This window comes from Scyliorhinus canicula, chromosome 19 (assembly GCF_902713615.1).
Source record: "Scyliorhinus canicula chromosome 19, sScyCan1.1, whole genome shotgun sequence".
In the NCBI taxonomy this organism is placed as follows: domain Eukaryota; kingdom Metazoa; phylum Chordata; class Chondrichthyes; order Carcharhiniformes; family Scyliorhinidae; genus Scyliorhinus; species Scyliorhinus canicula.
Window position 1 is genome coordinate 97,330,207 of NC_052164.1, and position 19,178 is coordinate 97,349,384.

At 50.4% G+C, this 19,178-nt stretch overlaps 1 protein-coding gene across 1 annotated transcript in view; it reads right to left on the reverse strand.

Moving 5' to 3' along the window:
* The window catches only part of abcg4a (ATP-binding cassette, sub-family G (WHITE), member 4a), a 162,469-nt gene extending 150,707 nt beyond the window's left edge, over nucleotides 1-11,762 (reverse strand). The window contains exon 1 of the mRNA XM_038779898.1: nucleotides 11,478-11,762. Within this exon, the coding sequence (XP_038635826.1) occupies nucleotides 11,478-11,522 (45 nt within the window). The 5' untranslated portion in view covers nucleotides 11,523-11,762. The remainder of the gene's footprint in view (nucleotides 1-11,477) is intronic.
* Nucleotides 11,763-19,178: the final 7,416 nt, after the last annotated feature.

The window sequence follows — 19,178 nt, forward strand, 5'->3', positions numbered from 1 at the left end:
ATTTGCTGCCCTCATCCTTCTAGATGGTAGAGATCGCGAGTTTGGAAGGTGCTATCGAAGGAACCATGGTGGGTAGCTGCAGTACATCTTGTAGCTGTTACACAGTGCTGCCACTGTGCCTTGGAGCTGGGAGAGTTATTGTTTAAGATGGTGAATAGGGTGCCAATCAAGCAGTTTGTTTTGTTCTGAACGGTGTTGATATTCATGAGTGTTGTTGGAGCGCATCCAGGCAAGTGGAGAGCATTCCGTCACCTTCCTGATTTGTGCCTTGTAGGTGGCGGACAGGCTTCAGGGGAAGAGAGTTACTCACCACAAGTATTCCCATTTTGCAAACAGTAAAATCCCACAAACACAATGAGATGAATAACTGGCTCCATGTTTTTAATTGGCATTGAAAGCATATTGATTAAGACACAAAGATAAGACACTGTATTCCTTTAATAATTATTTAAAGTTCATCCAAACCTTTCAAACAACACACATGGGCCCCAGTACCAGATGCGTTATGTTCGATCTCCCTTAATGCGTCAAGTCAGATTAGAGTTAACAACATTTTAATAATTAGCTGCCACACTGGGAGAATGTCTCTTTTGAAGATACCTTAATCATCATTTATTTATGGAGATGCAAGACACAGAAGGGATGTGGGGGTCTCTCGTTTGTTCTTCGGATCATGCTGTCTTGTATAAAGAGGCAGAGTAATCAATAAATCAGTTCAGCTGGTTAATGAGAGAGGTGGGCGGTAAGGGCACTAACACATGGCTTTTCATCCCCTAAAAACAGACAGCAGCTGAGCCACCTTTTCCCATAAGGCTTTCTGAATGGTGGGGCCCAACAGCCTATTGAATTTCAGCACCATTCTTTTGTTCTCTCACTTGAACAATCAGTGCAATGCAGAGAGAATATCACAAGTAGTGTCAAACCTCTACATACATGAGAAAGAGAAACGCAATTTATTCAACCACATTACGCAAATCTACGTTTCCCCAGTCTACTGAGTTACCTCTCCTTCTTCTAGTTCCAATAGCAGTACTACATCTGGCCTCAGTTTCTCTGGACTGCAAAAGGGTTATTTCTTTTCCTCAATTGTATACGGTTTTGGCTCCCATTTCTGGTACCAATCCAATATCTCTTCCAGGAACAGTTAAGTCTGTTTGGTGGTTTATGGATTAGGGTCACAACGGAATAAGCCTTTGTGGTCACTCCCTTATGATTACATTGCCGAATGACCACTGAAAGGCAAAATAGTAGCAACATCTATTCCATGGGTGCAAAAGGGTCAGAGTTTGTCGCATTTATACTTTTAATTACAATTAGTAAGATATGTCGGAAGCAATGCACACTGATGTTTCCTCTATTAAAGTATCCAATTCAGTATTAATGGCGTATATGGAAAATTCTGGATTCAGAGAAGTGGAAGATATTTCAAACATTTCAAATTAAACATTGGGTTAGATATGAGTGGAAGCAACATCTTAACTGCTGCAAAACCAGGTCAAAGCAGAGAGAACCTGTAATGTCTGTGATGGCTAAGATCTGATTTGATGACTTCAGTACGACATCAAGCAGTTTGGTAAGAGTTAGAGAGGGTAGTGAAGATGCACAATCAAAAAGATGGGCTTTGAAACATTTTGGAAAGTAGGGAAAATATTAGAAGTGGATTGGTTGGGGGCAGCACGTGGCATAGTGGTTAGCACAGCAGCCTGTGGCGCTGAGGACCCAGGTTTGAATCCTGACCCTGGGTCACTGTCCATGTGGAGTTTGCACATTCCCCATTCTCTGTGTGGGTTTCACTCCCACAACCTAAAGATGTGCCGATAGGTGGATTGGCCACGCTAAATTAAATAATCTTTATTGTCACAAGTAGGCACAATGAAGTTACCGTGAAAAGCCCCTAGTTGCCACATTTTGGCGCCTGTTCGGGTACAGAGGGAGAATTCAGAATTCTCAGCTGGTACAGGAATTGAACCCGCGCTGCTGGCTTTGCTCTGCATCACAAACCAGCTGTCTAGCCCACTGAGCTAAACCAGCCTTTCTTGCCCTTTCAGTAGCAAAACAAAAATAATTCGGTACTCTAAATTTATATTTTAAAAAAAGAAATGGATTGGTTTACAAAGAGAAGGGCCAAAATGGTAGGAGGCCCTGTTGTTGATTGTGGCAGGGTCAGAGGAACAAGAGGGTGAGGCCATGGAGGATTTGTAAATGAGGCTGAGAGTTAGATTTGACAGGAAGAGAATGGAGGCGGGCAAAGATAGAGGCGATAGCCTGGATGGACAAGAGGGTATTTTTCCTGTCCGTTAAACTCCAGTAGTGAAACCCAATCCTGGACAAGAAGCAAGTGGCAGAGCTTCAGACCAGACGGAGTTTGTAAAAAGTGCAGCTCTCAGGGTTTGAGGAGGAGTGTATCGGAGACGCCTAGTCAAAATGTTTCAGCAGTGATAAAAGCAAAAAGATGAAGACTTGCATTTATATAGCTCCTTTATGGCCGCAGTCATTCCAAACCACTCAACAGTCAATGACATTTTTCTTGAAGTGAAGTTACATTGTAATGTAGGAATGTATCCGCTGGTTTATGCATAACAAGCTCCCTGATGATGACCAGATGATTTTTTTGGTTAAGTGATGGATACATATTGGCCAGTACACTGGACATAACTCCCCTCTTCTTCTTCCAAGTGGTACCATGGTATCATTCAGGAGAGACGGGGCCTCGGCTTAACGTTTCATCAAAAAGAATGCAGCAGGGTTGCACAGTGGTTAACACTGCTGCCTCACAGCGTCAGGAACCCGGGTTTGCCGGCCTTGTCTGTATGGAGTTTGAACGTTCTCCCCGTGTCTGCGTGGGTTTCCTCCAGGTGTTCTGGTTTTCTCCCACAGTCCAAAGAAGTGCAGGTTGGGTGGATTGGCCAGGCTAAATTGTTCTTTGGTGTCCATAGATATGCAGGTTAGGTTACAGGGTTAAGGGGATAGGGCAGGATGGGCGGAGGAGTGGAACTGAGTGGGGTGCTCTTTCAGAGGGTCGGTGCAGACTCGATGGACCGAATGGCCTCCTTCTGCACTGTAGGGATTCTATGAACTGAATCAGAGACAAATCAAAGCGCCACTTCGGCAAGTTACTGGAGGAATTGTTACACAGGTGAAGCTTTGCCCAAGCTGAATCAAGAGATGAAGGGAGAAAATTGTTGGCAATGGAGATTTTCCTGATGTCACCGGTACTGCCTGCGCAAAATTGATCAAAAATAATTTAATTGAATGGATCCATTTACCAATTCAACTGCACTGAAATAAATGTGTGGGCCCACAGGGACAAAGAAACAAATCCAAATGGCGGTATGGATTCTTCAGTATACATCAGTAAAGGCAGCTGTAGGTAGGAGTAGAGTATGAGGTATAAAATAAGCAGCTAACCGGCCTCCACATTGCTGGAGGTGAGGTGCTGACGACAGGGGGACTGGAGAAGGGGGTAGTGTCAGCGGTGTATGGAGCTATTTTGGAAGAGGATAAGGCACCCTGGAAGGGATCAAAGCAAAGTGGGAGGAAGAGTTGGGAGAGGTTATAGAGTAGGGGGTCTGGTGTGAGGTGCAACGGAGAGTAAATGCCTTCACCTCATGTGCGAGGTTGGGGCTGATACAGCTGAAGGTGGTATACAGAGCACACCTCACGAGGGTGAGGATGAGCCGATTCTTTGAAGGAGTAGAAGATGTGTGTGTGGGGGGGGGGGGGGGGGGGCTAAACACGTTCATATGTTCTGGTCCTGTCCAAAGCTAGAGGATTACTGGAAGGAGGTTTTTCAGGTAATTTCCAAGGTGGTGCACGTGAAACTGGACCCGGGTCCCCGGGAGGCCACATTCGGGGTGTCAGACCAGCCGGGGTTGGAAACGGGTGCGGAGGCAGATGTTGTAGCCTTCGCCTCGTTGATCGGCCGAAGGCGGATCCTGATGGGTTGGAGAGCAGCCTCTCCACCCTGTGCCCTAGCGTGGTGGGGGGGACCTGTTGGAATTCTTGACCCTTGAGAAGGTTAAGTTTGAACTGAGGGGAAGGATGGAGGGGTTCTACAATTCGTGGGCATTATTCATTATGCACTTTCAAGAACTGGATAACATCGAACATTAGTTTGGGGGGGATGGGTGGGAGGGTTGGGGGGGAGGGGGGCTGTATGTGTTAAGGGTGACTATGGGTAATCCCTGATTCCTTTTTGTCATTTATTTATGTAAACATGCGGGTTAATGTTTGTGGGAGGATGGGATCGTTGTTATTATTATGGGGTTGACAAGTTTGTTGCTGATTATTGGTTTATTGTTGGTGGGTGTAAAATCGGGAGAAAAGGTGAAAAAGGAGAATAAAAATGTTTTAAAAATAAGCAGAGCTGTGATACTCACGGCATAATGTAAACAAAAAACCCAATAAACGCCAAAGAATACAATTTGATTTTACTGGACATGGGTGTGCACGGTCTCCCTCTATTCCAACCACACAGCAACATGGAGGGCTGGACACTTCAACACCACCTGCTCCCTTGACCTTGGAGATGGGGGGAGGGGGGGGGGGGGTCACCAGCTTGTCAGGTTTGGAGTGACAAAGACTTGCATTTATTTAGCACTCTTCAGGACATGCCAAGGTCAAAGCACTTTTCAACTGTAGTCACTGCTGTCATGTCGGAAACCGATTTGAGCACGTCAAGCTCTCCACAAACATCAGCGCGGAAATGATCAGGTAATTTGTTTTTGTTATGTTGGCTCAGGAATAAATATTGGCCCCTGTTCTCCCTTGAAATAGTACCATGGGATCTTTTATGTCCACCTGAGAGAGCAAACGCGACCTCAGTTTCACGTCGCATCTGAAAGACGGCACCTTTAGCTGATTCTGAGGATGAAGTGGCTGCCTTATAAAGGAAGGCTGAACAGCCTGAGCCGCTACTCATCAGAGTTCAGAAGAATAAGAGGTGATCTTCCAGAAACATAAGATCCTGAGGGGACATGACAGAGTGGACGCTGGTGGTGGTGGTGGGGGGGGGGGGGGGGGGGGGGGGGGGGGGGGGGGGGGGGGTGTTGCCCCTTGTCGGTGACTCCAGAACTAGAGGACACAGTTTACACATTTCGAATCTCCCATTTAAGACTGAGCTGATGAGAGTTTCTTTATCTGGAACAGATGGAGGAGGAATTTAAAAGGTGGGACATGGTGCCGCTATCGCTGGCGGGCAGAGTGCAATCCGTCAAAATGACGGTTCTCCCGAGGTTCTTGTTCCTCTTCCAGTGCTTGCCCATCTTTATCCCTAGGGCCTTTTTTAAAAGAGTGACCAGCAGCATCATGGGATTTGTTTGGGCGCATGGCACCCCAAGGGTGAAGAGGGTCTTCTTGGAGCGGAGTAGGGATGGGGGGGGGGCTGGCGTTGCCCAACCTCTCGGGGTATTACTGGGCGGCCAACGTGTCGATGGTGCGTAAGTGGGTGATGGAGGGGGAGGGGGCAGCATGGAAACGGATGGAGAGAGCGTCCTGTGGGGATACAAGCCTGGGGGCCCTGGTAACGGCGCCGTGGCCGCTCCCTCCCACGAGGTATACCACGAGTCCGGTGGTGGCGGCTACCCTCAAGATTTGGGGGCAGTGGAGGCGACATAGGGGAGAAGTGGGGGGCTCGATGGAGGCTCCGTTAAGGGGGAACCATAGGTTCGTCCCGGGGAACATGGATGGGGGATTTCGGGGATGGTATAGAGCGGGCATTAGACAGCTGAAGGACCTGTTTATCGACGGAAGGTTTGCGAGCCTGGGGGAGTTGGAAGAGAAATTTGGGCTCCCGCCGGGAAACATGTTTAGATATCTGCAGGTAAGGCATTTGCTAGACGGCAGGTGGAGGGATTCCCTGCGCTCCCCGCGAAGGGGGTGAGTGACAGGGTGCTCTCGGGGGTCTGGGTCGGGGAGGGGAAGATATCCGATATCTACAAGCTTATGCAGGAGAAGGAAGAGGCGTCAGTAGAGGAGCTGAAAACGAAGTGGGAGGGGGAACTGGGGGAACAGATCGAAGACGGACATGGGCTGATGCCCTGGAGAGGGTAAATTCTTCCTCTTCGTGTGCGCGGCTTAGCCTCATCCAATTCAAGGTGCTGCATAGGGCCCACATGACTGGGACGAGGATGAATAGGTTCTTTGGGGGTGAAGATAGGTGTGCCAGGTGCTCGGGGAGTCCAGCGAACCATGCCCATATGTTCTGGGCATGCCCGGCATTGGAGGAGTTCTGGAAGGGGGTGGCGAGGACGGTGTCAAGGGTGGTGGGATCCAGGGTCAAGCCAGGATGGGGACTCGCGATCTTTGGGGTTGGGGTAGAGCCGGGAGTGCAGGAGGCGAAAGAGGCCGGTGTGCTGGCCTTTGCGTCCCTAGTAGCCCGGCGAAGGATTTTGCTACAGTGGAAGGACGCGAGGCCCCCAAGCGTGGAGACCTGGATCAATGACATGGCGGGCTTTATTAAGCTTGAGAAGGTTAAATTCGCCCTGAGAGGATCGGTGCAAGGGTTCTTTAAACGGTGGCAACCTTTCCTCGACTTTCTGGCTCAACGATAGGGTACTGGGACAGTAGCAGCAGCAACCCGGGGGGGGGGGGGGGGGGGGGGGGGGGGGGGGGGGGGGGGGGGGGGGGGGGGGGGAGGGGGGGGGGGGGGGTGGGGGGGGCGTGATTATGTTAGCTTATTTATTTAAATTTGATTTATCTAATTTTAATTTATGGTTAAGTTCTCTTGTTTGGGGGGGGGGGGGGGGGTGGGGGAATGTGATACATGTGATGTTACGGTATGGGGGGAATTGTGGGTGTTATGGGGCTGTTAGTTGCATATTACTGCTTTTTGCTATACTTTTTGTTATATTTTCTGCAAAAAATTCCAATAAAAAAATTTAAAAAAAAAAAAAAAAGAGAGTTTCTTTATCCCCCCTCAGAGGCTCAGTAGAGGGCTCTGGATCATTGAGAGTGGCCACTCCCTCCCTCCTTTAAATTTTGGATTAGCTTCTGGGTAAACTGCATTTCGAGGGGGGGGGGGGGGGGGGGGGGGGGGGGGACAAGAGAAAGAAATAAAATATGTGAAATGGAACAAAACCACATCGGAAATGAAACATTAATTACTGATCATGTGAACGGGAAGGATTTGGTGGGGGGACAGCTTGCAATGGCAATAGTTGATCGTTATACATGATTTTAAATTAATTTTATGGGATGTGGGCATTGCTGGCTAGGCCAGCATTTGTTGCCCAACCCTAGTTGCCCTCGAGAACGTGGTGGTGAGCTGCCTTCTTGAACCATTGTAGATACACCCACAGTGCTGTTAGGTAGAGAGGTACAAGATTTTGACCCAGTGACAATGAAGGAACGGTGATAGGTTTCCAAGTCAGAATAGTGAGTGACTTGGAAGTGGTGGTGTTCCCGTCTCTGCTGCTCTTGTCCTTCTAAATGGTTCTGGCTGTGGGTTTGGAAGACGCTGCCTAAGGAACCTTGCTGAGTTTCTGCAGTGCATCTTGTAGATGGGACAGATGTTTCTTCATGGTGGAGGGACTGAATGTTTGTGGAAGGGGTTCCAATCAAGCAGTTTGCTTTGTCCTAGATGGTGTTGAGCTTCTTGAGTGTTGTTGGAGTTGCACCCATCCAGCAAAGTGGAGAGCATTCTTTCACACTCCTGATATGTGCCTTGCAGATGGTGGACAAGCTTTGGGAGGGCAGGAGGAAGCTACTCGCTGCAGGATTCCTAGCCTTTGACCTCCTCTGGAGCCATAGTATTTATATGGCTCGTCCAGTTCAGTTTTTGGTCAATGGTAATCCCCATGATGTTGATAGTGGGGCATTCAGCGATGGTAATGCCATTGAATTTCAAGGGGCAATGGTATGATTCTCTCTTATTGGAGATGGTCACTTGTGTGCTGTGAATGTTACTTGCCACTTGTCAGCCCAAGCATGGATGTTATCCAGGTATTGCTTGATTTGGACATGGACTGCTTCCATATCTAAGGAGTCACGAATGGTGCTGAATATTGCCATCGCCACTTCTGACCCAATAATGGAAGGAAGGTCATTGATGAAGCAGCTGAAGATGGTTGGGCCTAGGACACTACCCTGAGGAACTCCTGCGATGATGTACTGCAGCTGGAATGATTGACCTCCAACCACCACAACCATCTTCCTTTGTGCCAGGTATCACTCCAACCAGCAGATAGCTTTCTCCCTGATTCCCATTGACTAGGGTTTAGCTAGAGCCCCTTGATGCCATATTTGGCCAAATGCTGCCTTGATGTCAAGGGCAGTAACTCTCACCTCACCCCTGTCATTCAGGACCTTTGTCCATGTTTGAACCAAGGCTATGATGAGGTCAGGAGCTGAGTGACCCTGGCGGAACCAACTGAGCGTCTGTAAGCAGGATATTGCTGAGTAAGTGCTACTTGAGAGCACTGTTGATGACTCCTTCCATCACTTTGCTGATGATGGAGAGTAGACTGATAGGGTGGTAATTGGCTGGGTTGGACTTGTCCTGTTTCTTGTGTACATGACATAGCTGGGAAATTTTGCACATTAGATGCCAGTGTTGTAGCGGTACTGGAACATGTTGGCTAGCGGCGTAACAAATTCTGGAACACAATATTTCGGGCTATTGCTGGAATATTGTCAGGACCAATAACCTTTGCAGTCTCCAGTGTCTTCAGTAGTTTCTCTATATTACCTGGAGTGAATCATATTGGCTGAAGTCTGACATCAGTGATGCTGGGAACCTCCAGAGGCGACCCCATTGGATCATTTACCCAGCACTTCCAGCTGAAGATTGTTGGGAATGCCGTTTGCACACATGTGCTGGGCTCCGCCATCATTGAAGATGGGGATATTTGTGGAGCCTCCTCCTCCAGCGAGTCGTTTACTTGTCCATCATACCATTCACGACTGGTTGTGGCAGGACTGCAGAGTTTAGCTCTGGGATCGCTTAACTTTGTCTATCACTTGCTGCTTGGCATGCAAGTAATCCTGTTTTGTAGCTTCACCAGGTTGGCACCTCCTGGTGCTGCTCCTGGCATGCTCTCCTGCACTTCACTGAACCAGGGTTGATCCCCTGGTTTGGTGGTAATGGAAAAGTAAGTGATATGTCAGACCACGAGGTTACAGATTGCGTTTGAGCACAATTCTGCTGATGGCCCACAGCGCTCCAACGATGTCCAGTCTGGACTTGCTAGATCTGTTTGAAGTCTATCCCATTTAGCACGGTGGCAGCGCCACACATGATGGAGGGTATCCTCAATGTGAAGACAGGACTTTGTCTCCACAAGGACTGTGCAGTGGTCACTCCAACCGATACTGTCATGGACAGATGCACCTGTGGCAGGCAGGTTGGTGCGGATGAGGTCAAGTATGTTTTTCCTTCTTGTTGGTTCCCTCAGCACCTACCACAGTACCAGTCTAGCAGCTAAGTCTTTAGGACCCTCCCAGCTCGGTCTGTGGTGGTACTACCCAGCCGCTCATGGTGATGGGCATTGACGTTTCTCACCCAGAGTACATTCTGCGCACTTGCAACCTAAGTAGTTTTCAGCACAGGGCTAAATCGCTGGCTTTGAAAGCAGACCAAGGCAAGCCAGCAGCACGATCCAATTCTTGTACCAGCCTCCCCGAACAGGCGCTGGAATGTGGTGACTAGGAGCTTTTCACAGTAACTTCATTTGAAGCCTACTTGTAACAATAAGCGATTTTCATTTTCATTTCATTACTAATTCATCAGCTGGGGTGGAGGGAGCGGAAAATCTGGTTTCTTTGCCCATGTTTAACCTGAAGCCACGAGACTTCATGATCGATGCTGAGGACTCTCAGGGCAACTCCCTCCCGACTGTATACCACTGTGCCGCCAGCCACTAACAGTTTGCTGTTGTCGGTTGCCAGGCGGTCTGTCCAATTTCATTCGTCTGTAGCGGTTGAATACAACGTAGTGGGGTGCCGGGCCATACCAGAGGGCATTTGGCCGTGGGTCTGGAGTCACCCACAAGGGCAGCGCCACATTCCCTGCCCGAAGGTGAACCGGAGGGGTTTTCAACAGCAACCGGTGGTGGTTGGGTTAAGATTTTTCTTGACACCTGGATGTTCTTCTTGGGAGTATAAACTCCACCGGGGCAGCAAGGTGGCACAGTGGTTATCCCTATTGCTTCACGGCTCCAGGGTCTCAGGTTCGATTCCCGGCTTAGGTCACTGTCTGTGCGGAGTCTGCACGTTCTCCCCGTGTCTGCGTGGGTTTCCTCCGGGTGCTCCGGTTTATAGATCATAGAATTTACAGTGCAGAAGGAGGCCATTCGGCCCATCGAGTCTGCACCAGCTCCTGGAAAGAGCACCCCACCCAAGGTCAACACCTCCACCCTATCCCCACAACCCAGTAACCCCACCCAACACTAAGGGCAATTTTGGACACTAAGGGCAATTTATCATGTCCAATCCACCTAACCTGCACATCTATGGACTGTGGGAGGAAACCGGAGCACCCGGAGGAAACCCACGCACCCATGGAGAGGATGTGCAGACGCCGCACAGACAGTGACCCAAGCCAGAATCGAACATGGGACCCTGGAGCTGTGAAGCGATTGTGCTATCCACAATGCTACCGTGCTGCCCTCCCGCAATCCAAAGATGCACAGGTTTAGGTGGATTGGCCATGATAAATTGCCCCTTAAGTGTCCAACAATGTTATGGTGGGGTTACGGGGTTACAGGGATGGGGGGGTGGAGGCTTAAGTAGGGTGCTCTTTCCAAGGGCCGGTGCAGACTCGATGGGCCGAATGGCCTCCACCTGCACTGTAAATTCTATGATTGGAAGCCAGGTCCCCAGAGGACTGCCCCAGGGTCTCTGGACCAGCCACAGACCGACCACCACCCAGGTCAGAGACCCAGCCTGGTATCCACCTCCCAGGTCAGAGACCCAGCCTGGTATCGGGCTGGAAGTGGACCGAACGATGCGCTCTAATGTGCCAAGCGGCTGATAGGAGCTTCTCTCCATCTGCAACTCTCTGCAGACCGCGGGGTTACTCTCGGTCAAGAAAGAAATCCGGGGTTACTCTCGGTCACCAGCCCTCGCTTGTCTGCAACCTGTAATCCCCAGCGGAGAGGCGCAATAAATAGGAAAGAGGGAAGGACAACCCACTAAAATATTGGGGCAGCATTAATTCTGCGCAAACCGCAAAATAAAGGATTGGATACATTTGTGTGACATTGTATAAAATGTATTTCCACTAGAAACGCATTGCAAGCTTCAACACTTAACTTGGGTATAGCCACCAAATGGTAGATTATCTCAATGTTTATATGCATGCATATACTGTAAACACTCCGTTCTCAGTATCAACAACACATTAAACTACCCCCCCCCCCCCCCCTCAATTTTAATAAGCACAGTTTTCAGAATACATTTGCGGGGTTTGCAAAGATTGCGATGCTCAATTCTTTTCTGCATCCAATATGTATGCACATCAAAAATATTCCATACTGCACCTTTCTGTTGGGAGATATGGCAGAGATGAAACAAGACGATGCCATGAGGGTTACTCTGGTACCCCGGACAGATTCCCGAGGTCTCTCTGTGTTTCTGTCGCTTTTGGGTGCAGCAAAAGAGGGTTTTTCTCTTTAATCACCCACGAAGTGAATGCTTTTAATGTCCCGGAGATTTGAGCCAAGCATCACACACGAGCGCGCTGATGATATGGATTCATCGAGGATCCAGGCGCAGATTCAATATTTTACAGCAATAGAATCTGCGTTCGCCCCTGCCTTTCTGCAGGTGGAAACCAGCAGTACTATCTCTCTTTCCTCCCCCCCCCCCCCCCCCCCCCCCCTCTCTCTCTCTCTCTACTTTCCTTCCTTGTTACACTGGTAGGCGTTAATTGGTGCTTAGGCATAACTGCACAGCAACCCCCCCCCCCCACTCCACTGAAGTGGCTATTCAACTGTGGATTGCATCCTAATAATAATATTTATTATTGTCATAAGTAGGCTTACAGTAACATTGCAATTAAGTTACTGTGAAAATTCCCTAGTTGCCACACTCTGGCGCCTGTTCGGGTACACGGAGGGAGAATTCAGAATGTCCAGTTCACCTAACAGCGCCGTCTTTCAGGACTTGTGGGAGGAAACCGGAGCACCCGGAAACCCACACAGACACGGGGAGACTCCATACAGACAGTGACCCAAGCCGAGAATCGAACCTGGGATCTTGGCGCTGTGAAGCAACAGTGCTAACTCCTGTGCTGCCGTGTCTCGCCCTATTTGATCATGTCCGTCCCCTCAAAGCCTCACCTGTAAACTCTTCTGCTCTGCGGTGATCATGGGTCAGATAGCATTGTGGTCATGTTACTGGGCTAAAAGCCCAGAAAGCCTACCCTTGTTACCCCAGAGAACGTGAGGTCAAATCCCACCATGTTAATTCTGGAATTCAGTTTATGCATTCGAAAAATGGGTATTTGTAAAAGTGATAATGAAGCTATTTTATGTCATAAAATCACCTGTTTAGCGAATCTCCTTTGGAGAAACATAGCTGCTATCCTTGTCTGTGGATTCCAGTCTCACACTAATATCATTGATTCCCAGTTGTACCCTTGCCAACCACTCAATGGTGCCTAACTGAGCAACTAGGTTTTAAAATCTCTTCACAGGGTATAGGCATCACTGGCTAGGTCAGCATTTATTGCCCATCCCAAATTGTCCTTGAGAAGGTGGTGCTAAGCTGCCTTCTTGAAACCCGCCAGTCCATGCAGTGAAGGTACACCCACTGTGCTGTTAGGGAGGGAGTTCCAGGATTTTGACCCAGTGACAGTGAAGGAACCGCCGATATATTTCCAAGTCAGGATGGTGTATGTCTTGGAGGGCAACTTCCATGTGCATCTGCTGCTCTTGTTCTTCTAGGTGGCAGAGATGACATGTTTGGAAGATGCTGTTGGCGAGTCGCACAGTGCATCTTGCAGGTGGTACATACAGCTGCCACTGTACCTCGGTGTTGGAGAGAGTGAATATGAAAGTGGGGGATGAGGTGAGAATGAAGCGGGCTGCTTTGTCCTGGATGGTGTCGAGTTTCTTGAGTGTTGTTGGAGCTGCACTCATCAAGGCAAGGGGAGAGTATTCCATCATACCCCTGACTTGTTCCTTGTAGATGGTAGACAGGCTTTGGGGAGTCAGGAGGTGAGTTGCGCACCACAGAATTTCGGCCTCTGACAAGGTTTTGTGGCCACAGTCTTTATATCTGGTCCTGTTCATTTTCTGCTCAATGGTAACCCCCCAGGACATTGATAGTGGGGAATTCAGCGATGGTAATGCCATTGTCAAGGGGGATATAATTGGGTTCTCTCTTGTTGGAGATGGTCATTGCCTGGCACTTGTGTGGCATGAATGTTACTTACCACGTATCAGCCAAAGCCTGAATGTTGCCCAGATCTTGCTGCACCTGGACAAGGACTTGGACTGCTTCTGTATCTGAGAAGTTGTGAATGATGCTAAACATCCCCCCCCCCCCCCCCCCCCCACTCTCCCCCTGTTGATCCATCAATCCACCTTGAAGAAATCAATGAACGGTTTCCTCCTCCAGGTGAACCCCTCCTCCGAAACCCGAAAGCGAACTTGACCTTCTCCAACTGTAGGAATTTTGCCAGGTCACTCACCCACACCCCCGCCTTCGACGGCTCCGAGTCCCACCAACACAAGATCCGTCTCCGGGCTATCAGGGAGTCAGAGTCCAATACATCAGCCTCTCTTCCCACCTGGACTCCCGGATCTTGCGACACACCGAGAACCCCTGCCAGAACCCCCTCAGCTTTGGATATGCCCAAAACATATGGACGGGATTCGCGGGCCCCTCTGCCCACACCTCTCCTCCACCCCTGCAAAGAACCGGCTCATCCTCGCCACCGTCATGTGGGCCTTATGCATCACCTTAAACTGGATGAAACTCAGCCTCGCCCATGACGAGGATGCGTTCACCCTCTGCAAGGCCTCTTCCCAGGCCCCGGCCCTCACCTCCCCTCCCAACTCCTCCTCCTATTTATGCTTAATCTCCTCCACTGGAGCTTCGTTCCTCTCCATCATCTCACTGTAGATGTCCGACACCCTCCCCTTCCCAATATCATCCTCCGACAATAGCTGGTCCTGCAACATCGGAGACGGCAGCCCGGGAAGGACGGCATCTCTCTCCTCAAAATATCGCTCACCTGCAGGTATCTAAAACCATTCCCTTTGGGCAATTCATACATTTCCTCATACTCCTCCAGACCTGCAAACTTGCCCTCTATGGACACACCCACCTGCTGTCACCCCGGAACCTGGCATCCAGCTCCACTGGCACAAACCTATGGTTGTCACATCTTGGTGCCCAACGACATGCCCTCCAACCCAAAATGTTTCCTGCACTGCTCCACACCCACAACGCCGAAACCACCGCTAGGTTCACGGAGTATCTGACTGGCAAGAACGGAAAGGGGCGCAAAACAACAGTGCCCTCAAACACGCCCCCCTACACAACGTTGCCTCCATCCGCCCCCACAGCGAACCCTCCTCCATCGCCCATTTCCTCACCATTGCAATATTCTCCACCCAATAATAATTTATCAAATTCAGCAATGCCAGAGCCGCCCCTAGCATTAATCCTGCCCCCTAGCATTAATCGGGAAAATCTTGCTCTTGCCCATGTTCAAACTCTAAGCTCGGCACCCCCCCCCCCCCCCCCCCCCCCCCCCCAAACCCGGCTCTATCTGCTCGGCGCCCTAAGTGCAATTGCCAACAGCTCAATTGCCAAGGTGAAAAGAAAAGGGGAGAGTGGGCCCCCCTGCCTTGTCCCCCCATGCAACTTGAAGTACCCCAAACTCACCCTGTTCATCCAAAAGCTCGCCATTGTCGCCCTGTACAACAACTGAACCCAATTCACTAACCCCTGGCCAAATCCAAACTAGCCCAACAGCTCCAACAAATACGCCCACTCCACCCGATCAAAAGCCTTCATTGCGTCCATCGTCACAACTACTTCTACCACCTCCCCCTCCGAGGGCATCATAATCACATCAAGTAACCGACGCACATTTGCTGACAACTACCTCCCCTTCACAAATCCCGTCTGGTCGTCTCCTATCACCCCCGGCACACAGCCCTCTATCCCGCGACATCTACACCGTCACCAACAACTTTGTATCAGCATTAAGCTGGGATATCGGACTGTACGATCCACACTGCTCCGGGTCCTTATCCTTCTTCAAAAGCAGCGAGATGGAAGCCTGCGACAGTGTGGGGGGGAACACCCCCTATCCCTCGCCACATGGTACATCCTCACTAGCAGCAGCCACAGCTGCTCACCGAACTTCTTAGAAAACTACTGGAACCTGTCCGGTCCGGGCCTTCTGTACCTACAACTCACCCACGGCATCCATCACCTCCCTCAGCCCTATTGGAGCCCCCAGCCTCTGCGCCCTCTCCTCCTCCACCTTTGGGAATCCAATCCGTCCTGGAACATCTCTTACCCTGCCCCCCCCCCCCCCCCCCCCCACCCCCCCCCCCCCCCCCCCCCCACCCCCCCCCCAGGCAGGGGCTCTGACTCGTACAGCCTCCTGCAGAAGGCATCAATTGCGCCATTCACCCCCTCTGGGTACATCACCAGCTAAACCCTCTCGTCCCTCACCCTACCAATCTCCCTATCCGCTGCCTGCTTCCTCAGCTGATGGGCCAGCATCCCACTCGCCTTTTCCCCACATTCTAACACTGCCCCTATTGCCCCCCGCAACTGCCCCACCGCCTTCACCGTGGGCACTTACGAAACTCCATCTGGAGCTTCTGCCTCTCCTTCAACAACCCCTCCTCTGGCGCATCCGAGTACCTCCGATCCAGCCTCAGATTCTCCTCAGCCTTACCCTCTCCTCTTGTTTCACCTGCTCCCTGGGCATCCGGATCAACATAAATTTACCCCTAACTACCGCCTTAAGTGACTCCCACAGCTTGGCGGCCATGACCTTCCCCATGTCGTTCAACTCCACATAATCTGGAATGGCAGCCCTCGCCCACTTACACGCTCCCTCGACAGCTCCACATCAAACCTTCACTGTGGCTGTTGGGCTTCTCCCTGAACTATCCGCAAATCCACCCTATGCAACGCATGGTCAGAAACCACCATCGCCGAGCACTCAGAGTCGACCTCCCCCGCCAGCAGCGCTTTATCCATCACAAAGAAGCCGATCCAGGTGTCCACCCAGTGCACATATGAGAAAAATGAGAACTCCTTCGCCCTCGGCGTCCCAAACCTTCACAGGTTCGCCCCCCACCATGCGATCCATGAACCTCCTAAACTCTGTAGCCACCGCCGACACCTGTTGATGCTTCGGACTCAACCAGTCAAAACTCAGATCGGAGACCATATTGAAATTGCCCGCCATAACCAGACTATGTGTGCCCAGGTCCGGGATCCTCCCTAACACCAGGCTCATAAAGTCCCCGTCGTCCCAATTCGGGGCATAAACATTCACAAGAAACACTGGCATCCCCTCCCACTGATCATCACATATCTACCCCCGGATCGGCCACAATGCTCCCCACCTCAAAAGCCACTCTCTTATTAACCATTACCTCCATCCCCCTCGCCTTCATGTCCAACCCCAAGTGGAACACCTGCCCCACCCATCCCTTTCTCAGCCTCGTCTGATCCCTCAACTTCAAATGTGTCTCCTGGAAGCACCCAACGTCCGCCTTCAAGCTCCTCAAGTACATGAAAACACATGATCGCTTCACAGGCCCATTCAACCCTCGCACATCCTCACGGCCAGCCTGGTCAAGGGGCTCCCTGGCCCCCTGCCGATCAGCTATACCCCTTTCTAAGCCAGACCTTGGGCCGTGTCACGCATCCCTCCAGGCCCGCCCCCAGATGTCTGCCGTCATCTCTCCCTTCCCAACTGCGCCACACCAACCACACCCATGTCAGCAAACCTCCTCCCTCCCAACCAAACAAAAAACAACCCAATTCCTCTCCCCCCCCATACCTTTATCCTGACAACCCCCACTTAACACCGTTAACTAACTCATCCAGCTAGCACGGTGGCCCCGCCCAAGGCCTCTGACTTCCCCTCACAGTCCACCCCTCCCCCACAACCCTCCCAACCACCAACAAACAAAGAGAAACAATAGGCACACTCACTATCGTCGCTCCCCAGTTGCATCCTTCCCAATCCACCCACCCAATATGTCCCCAATTTACACAGAACTCCTCCCCAAAGTTCAATGTCCTCACACTCCTCCCAAGTCCATCGTCTTTCATGAAGTCCATCGCCTCCTCTGGCAAGTCAAAATAAAATTCCTGCTTTTAATGCGCCGCCCACAAGAGGGCAGTGTGCAAAACCCTGGACTTCACCCCTTCTTGGAGAGGGCAGCCTTTATCCGATTGTGCCCAGCCCTCTGCTTCACCAGCTCCGCAGCTCACTCCCCTCCCAAATGCATTTATTGGTCTGCCGTGCCCATCTCCAAATCTTCTCCTCATCCAGGAACCAATGCAGCCTCACCACCATCGCGCCCGGCATGCCCCTCAGCACCCTGTGTGTCCGATCCACCTCGAGGCGACGGTCACAGGCCCCCCCCCCCCCCGTCACCTTCTCCAACACGCTTGCCACAAACCTTGCCGCTTCCGCACCTTTGTTGCCATCGGGCATCCCAACGATCCTCAAATTTTGCCTCCTGGGGCGGTTCTCAAGGTCCTTCAGCTTATCTATCAGCCTCTTCTGGCTGCTCGTCACCTTCCCCATCACCCCCTCCATCGAGGTCAACCAATCCTCATGCCCCACTACCAACTCCTCCACCCGTAGCCTTCCCAAATCCACCCACCTAATATGTCCCCAGTTTGTACAGACCTCCTGCCCAAAGGTCAATGTCCTCACACTCCTCCCAGTCCATCGTCTCTCATAAAGTCCATCGCCTCCTCTGGCAAGTCAATATAAAATTCTTGCTTTTAAGGCGCCGCCCACAAGAGGGCAGTGTACAAAACCCTGGACTTCACCCCTTCTTGTAGAGGGCAGCCTTTATCCAATTGTACCCGGCTTGGCCAGCTCCGCACCTGGGTTCTGGTAAATCCGCAGCTTATTCCCCTCCCAAGCCCGAAAAATCCTCACTTCTAACCGTATGGTCGAGAGAAGGTTATTGATTAAATAGATGGAGATGGTTGGACTAAGGGCTGAGCAATAAATGTTGCCCTTGCTCGTGTCTGAAGAGCTGAGAGTAATGCTTCAAATTCGCTGTTGTTTCAAAGATTTTACATTCCCCCAACTAGGAAAATCCTTTTTCATTTCTGGATCATCTGCCTGATTCTTGTCAAGAGGAAGAAGAAGGCTTATGTTAGGATGAGACATGAAGGTTCAGTTAGGGCACTTGAGAGTTACAAGTTAGCCAGGAAGTACCTAAAGGGAGAGTTAAGAAGAGCGAGGAGAGGACACGAAAAGTCGTTGGCGGATAGGATCAAGGAAAACCCTAAGGCTTTCTATAGGCATATCAGGAACAAAAGAATGACTAGAGTAAGATTAGGGCCAATCAAGGATAGTAGTGGAAAGTTGTGTGTGGAATCAGAGGAGATAGGGGAAGCGTTAAATGGATATTTTTCGTCAGTGTTTACACTGGAGAAAGACAATGTTGTCGAGGAGAACACTCAGGTTCAGTCGACCAGGCTAGATGGAATTGAGGTTCAAAAGGAGGAGGTGTTAGCAATTTTGGAAAATGTCAAAATAGATAAGTCCCCTGGGCCAGATGGGATTTATCCTAGGATTCTCTGGGAAGCCAGGGAGGAGATTGCAGAGCCTTTGTCCTTGATCTTTATGTCGTCTTTGTCGACAGGAATAGTGCCGGAAGACTGGAGGATAGCAAATGTTGTCCCCTTGTTCAAGAAGGGGAGTAGAGACAACCCTGGTAATTATAGACCTGTGAGCCTTACTTCGGTTGTGGGTAAAATGTTGGAAAAGGTTATAAGAGATAGGGTTTATAATCATCTTGAAAAGAACAAGTTGATTAGCGATAGTCAACACGGTTTTGTGAAGGGTAGGTCATGCCTCACAAACCTTATTGAGTTTTTTGAGAAGGTGACCAAACAGGTGGATCAGGGTAAAACTGTTGATGTGGTATATATGGATTTCAGTAAGGCGTTTGATAAGGTTCCCCACGGTAGGCTATTGCAGAAAATAAGGAAGTATGGAATTG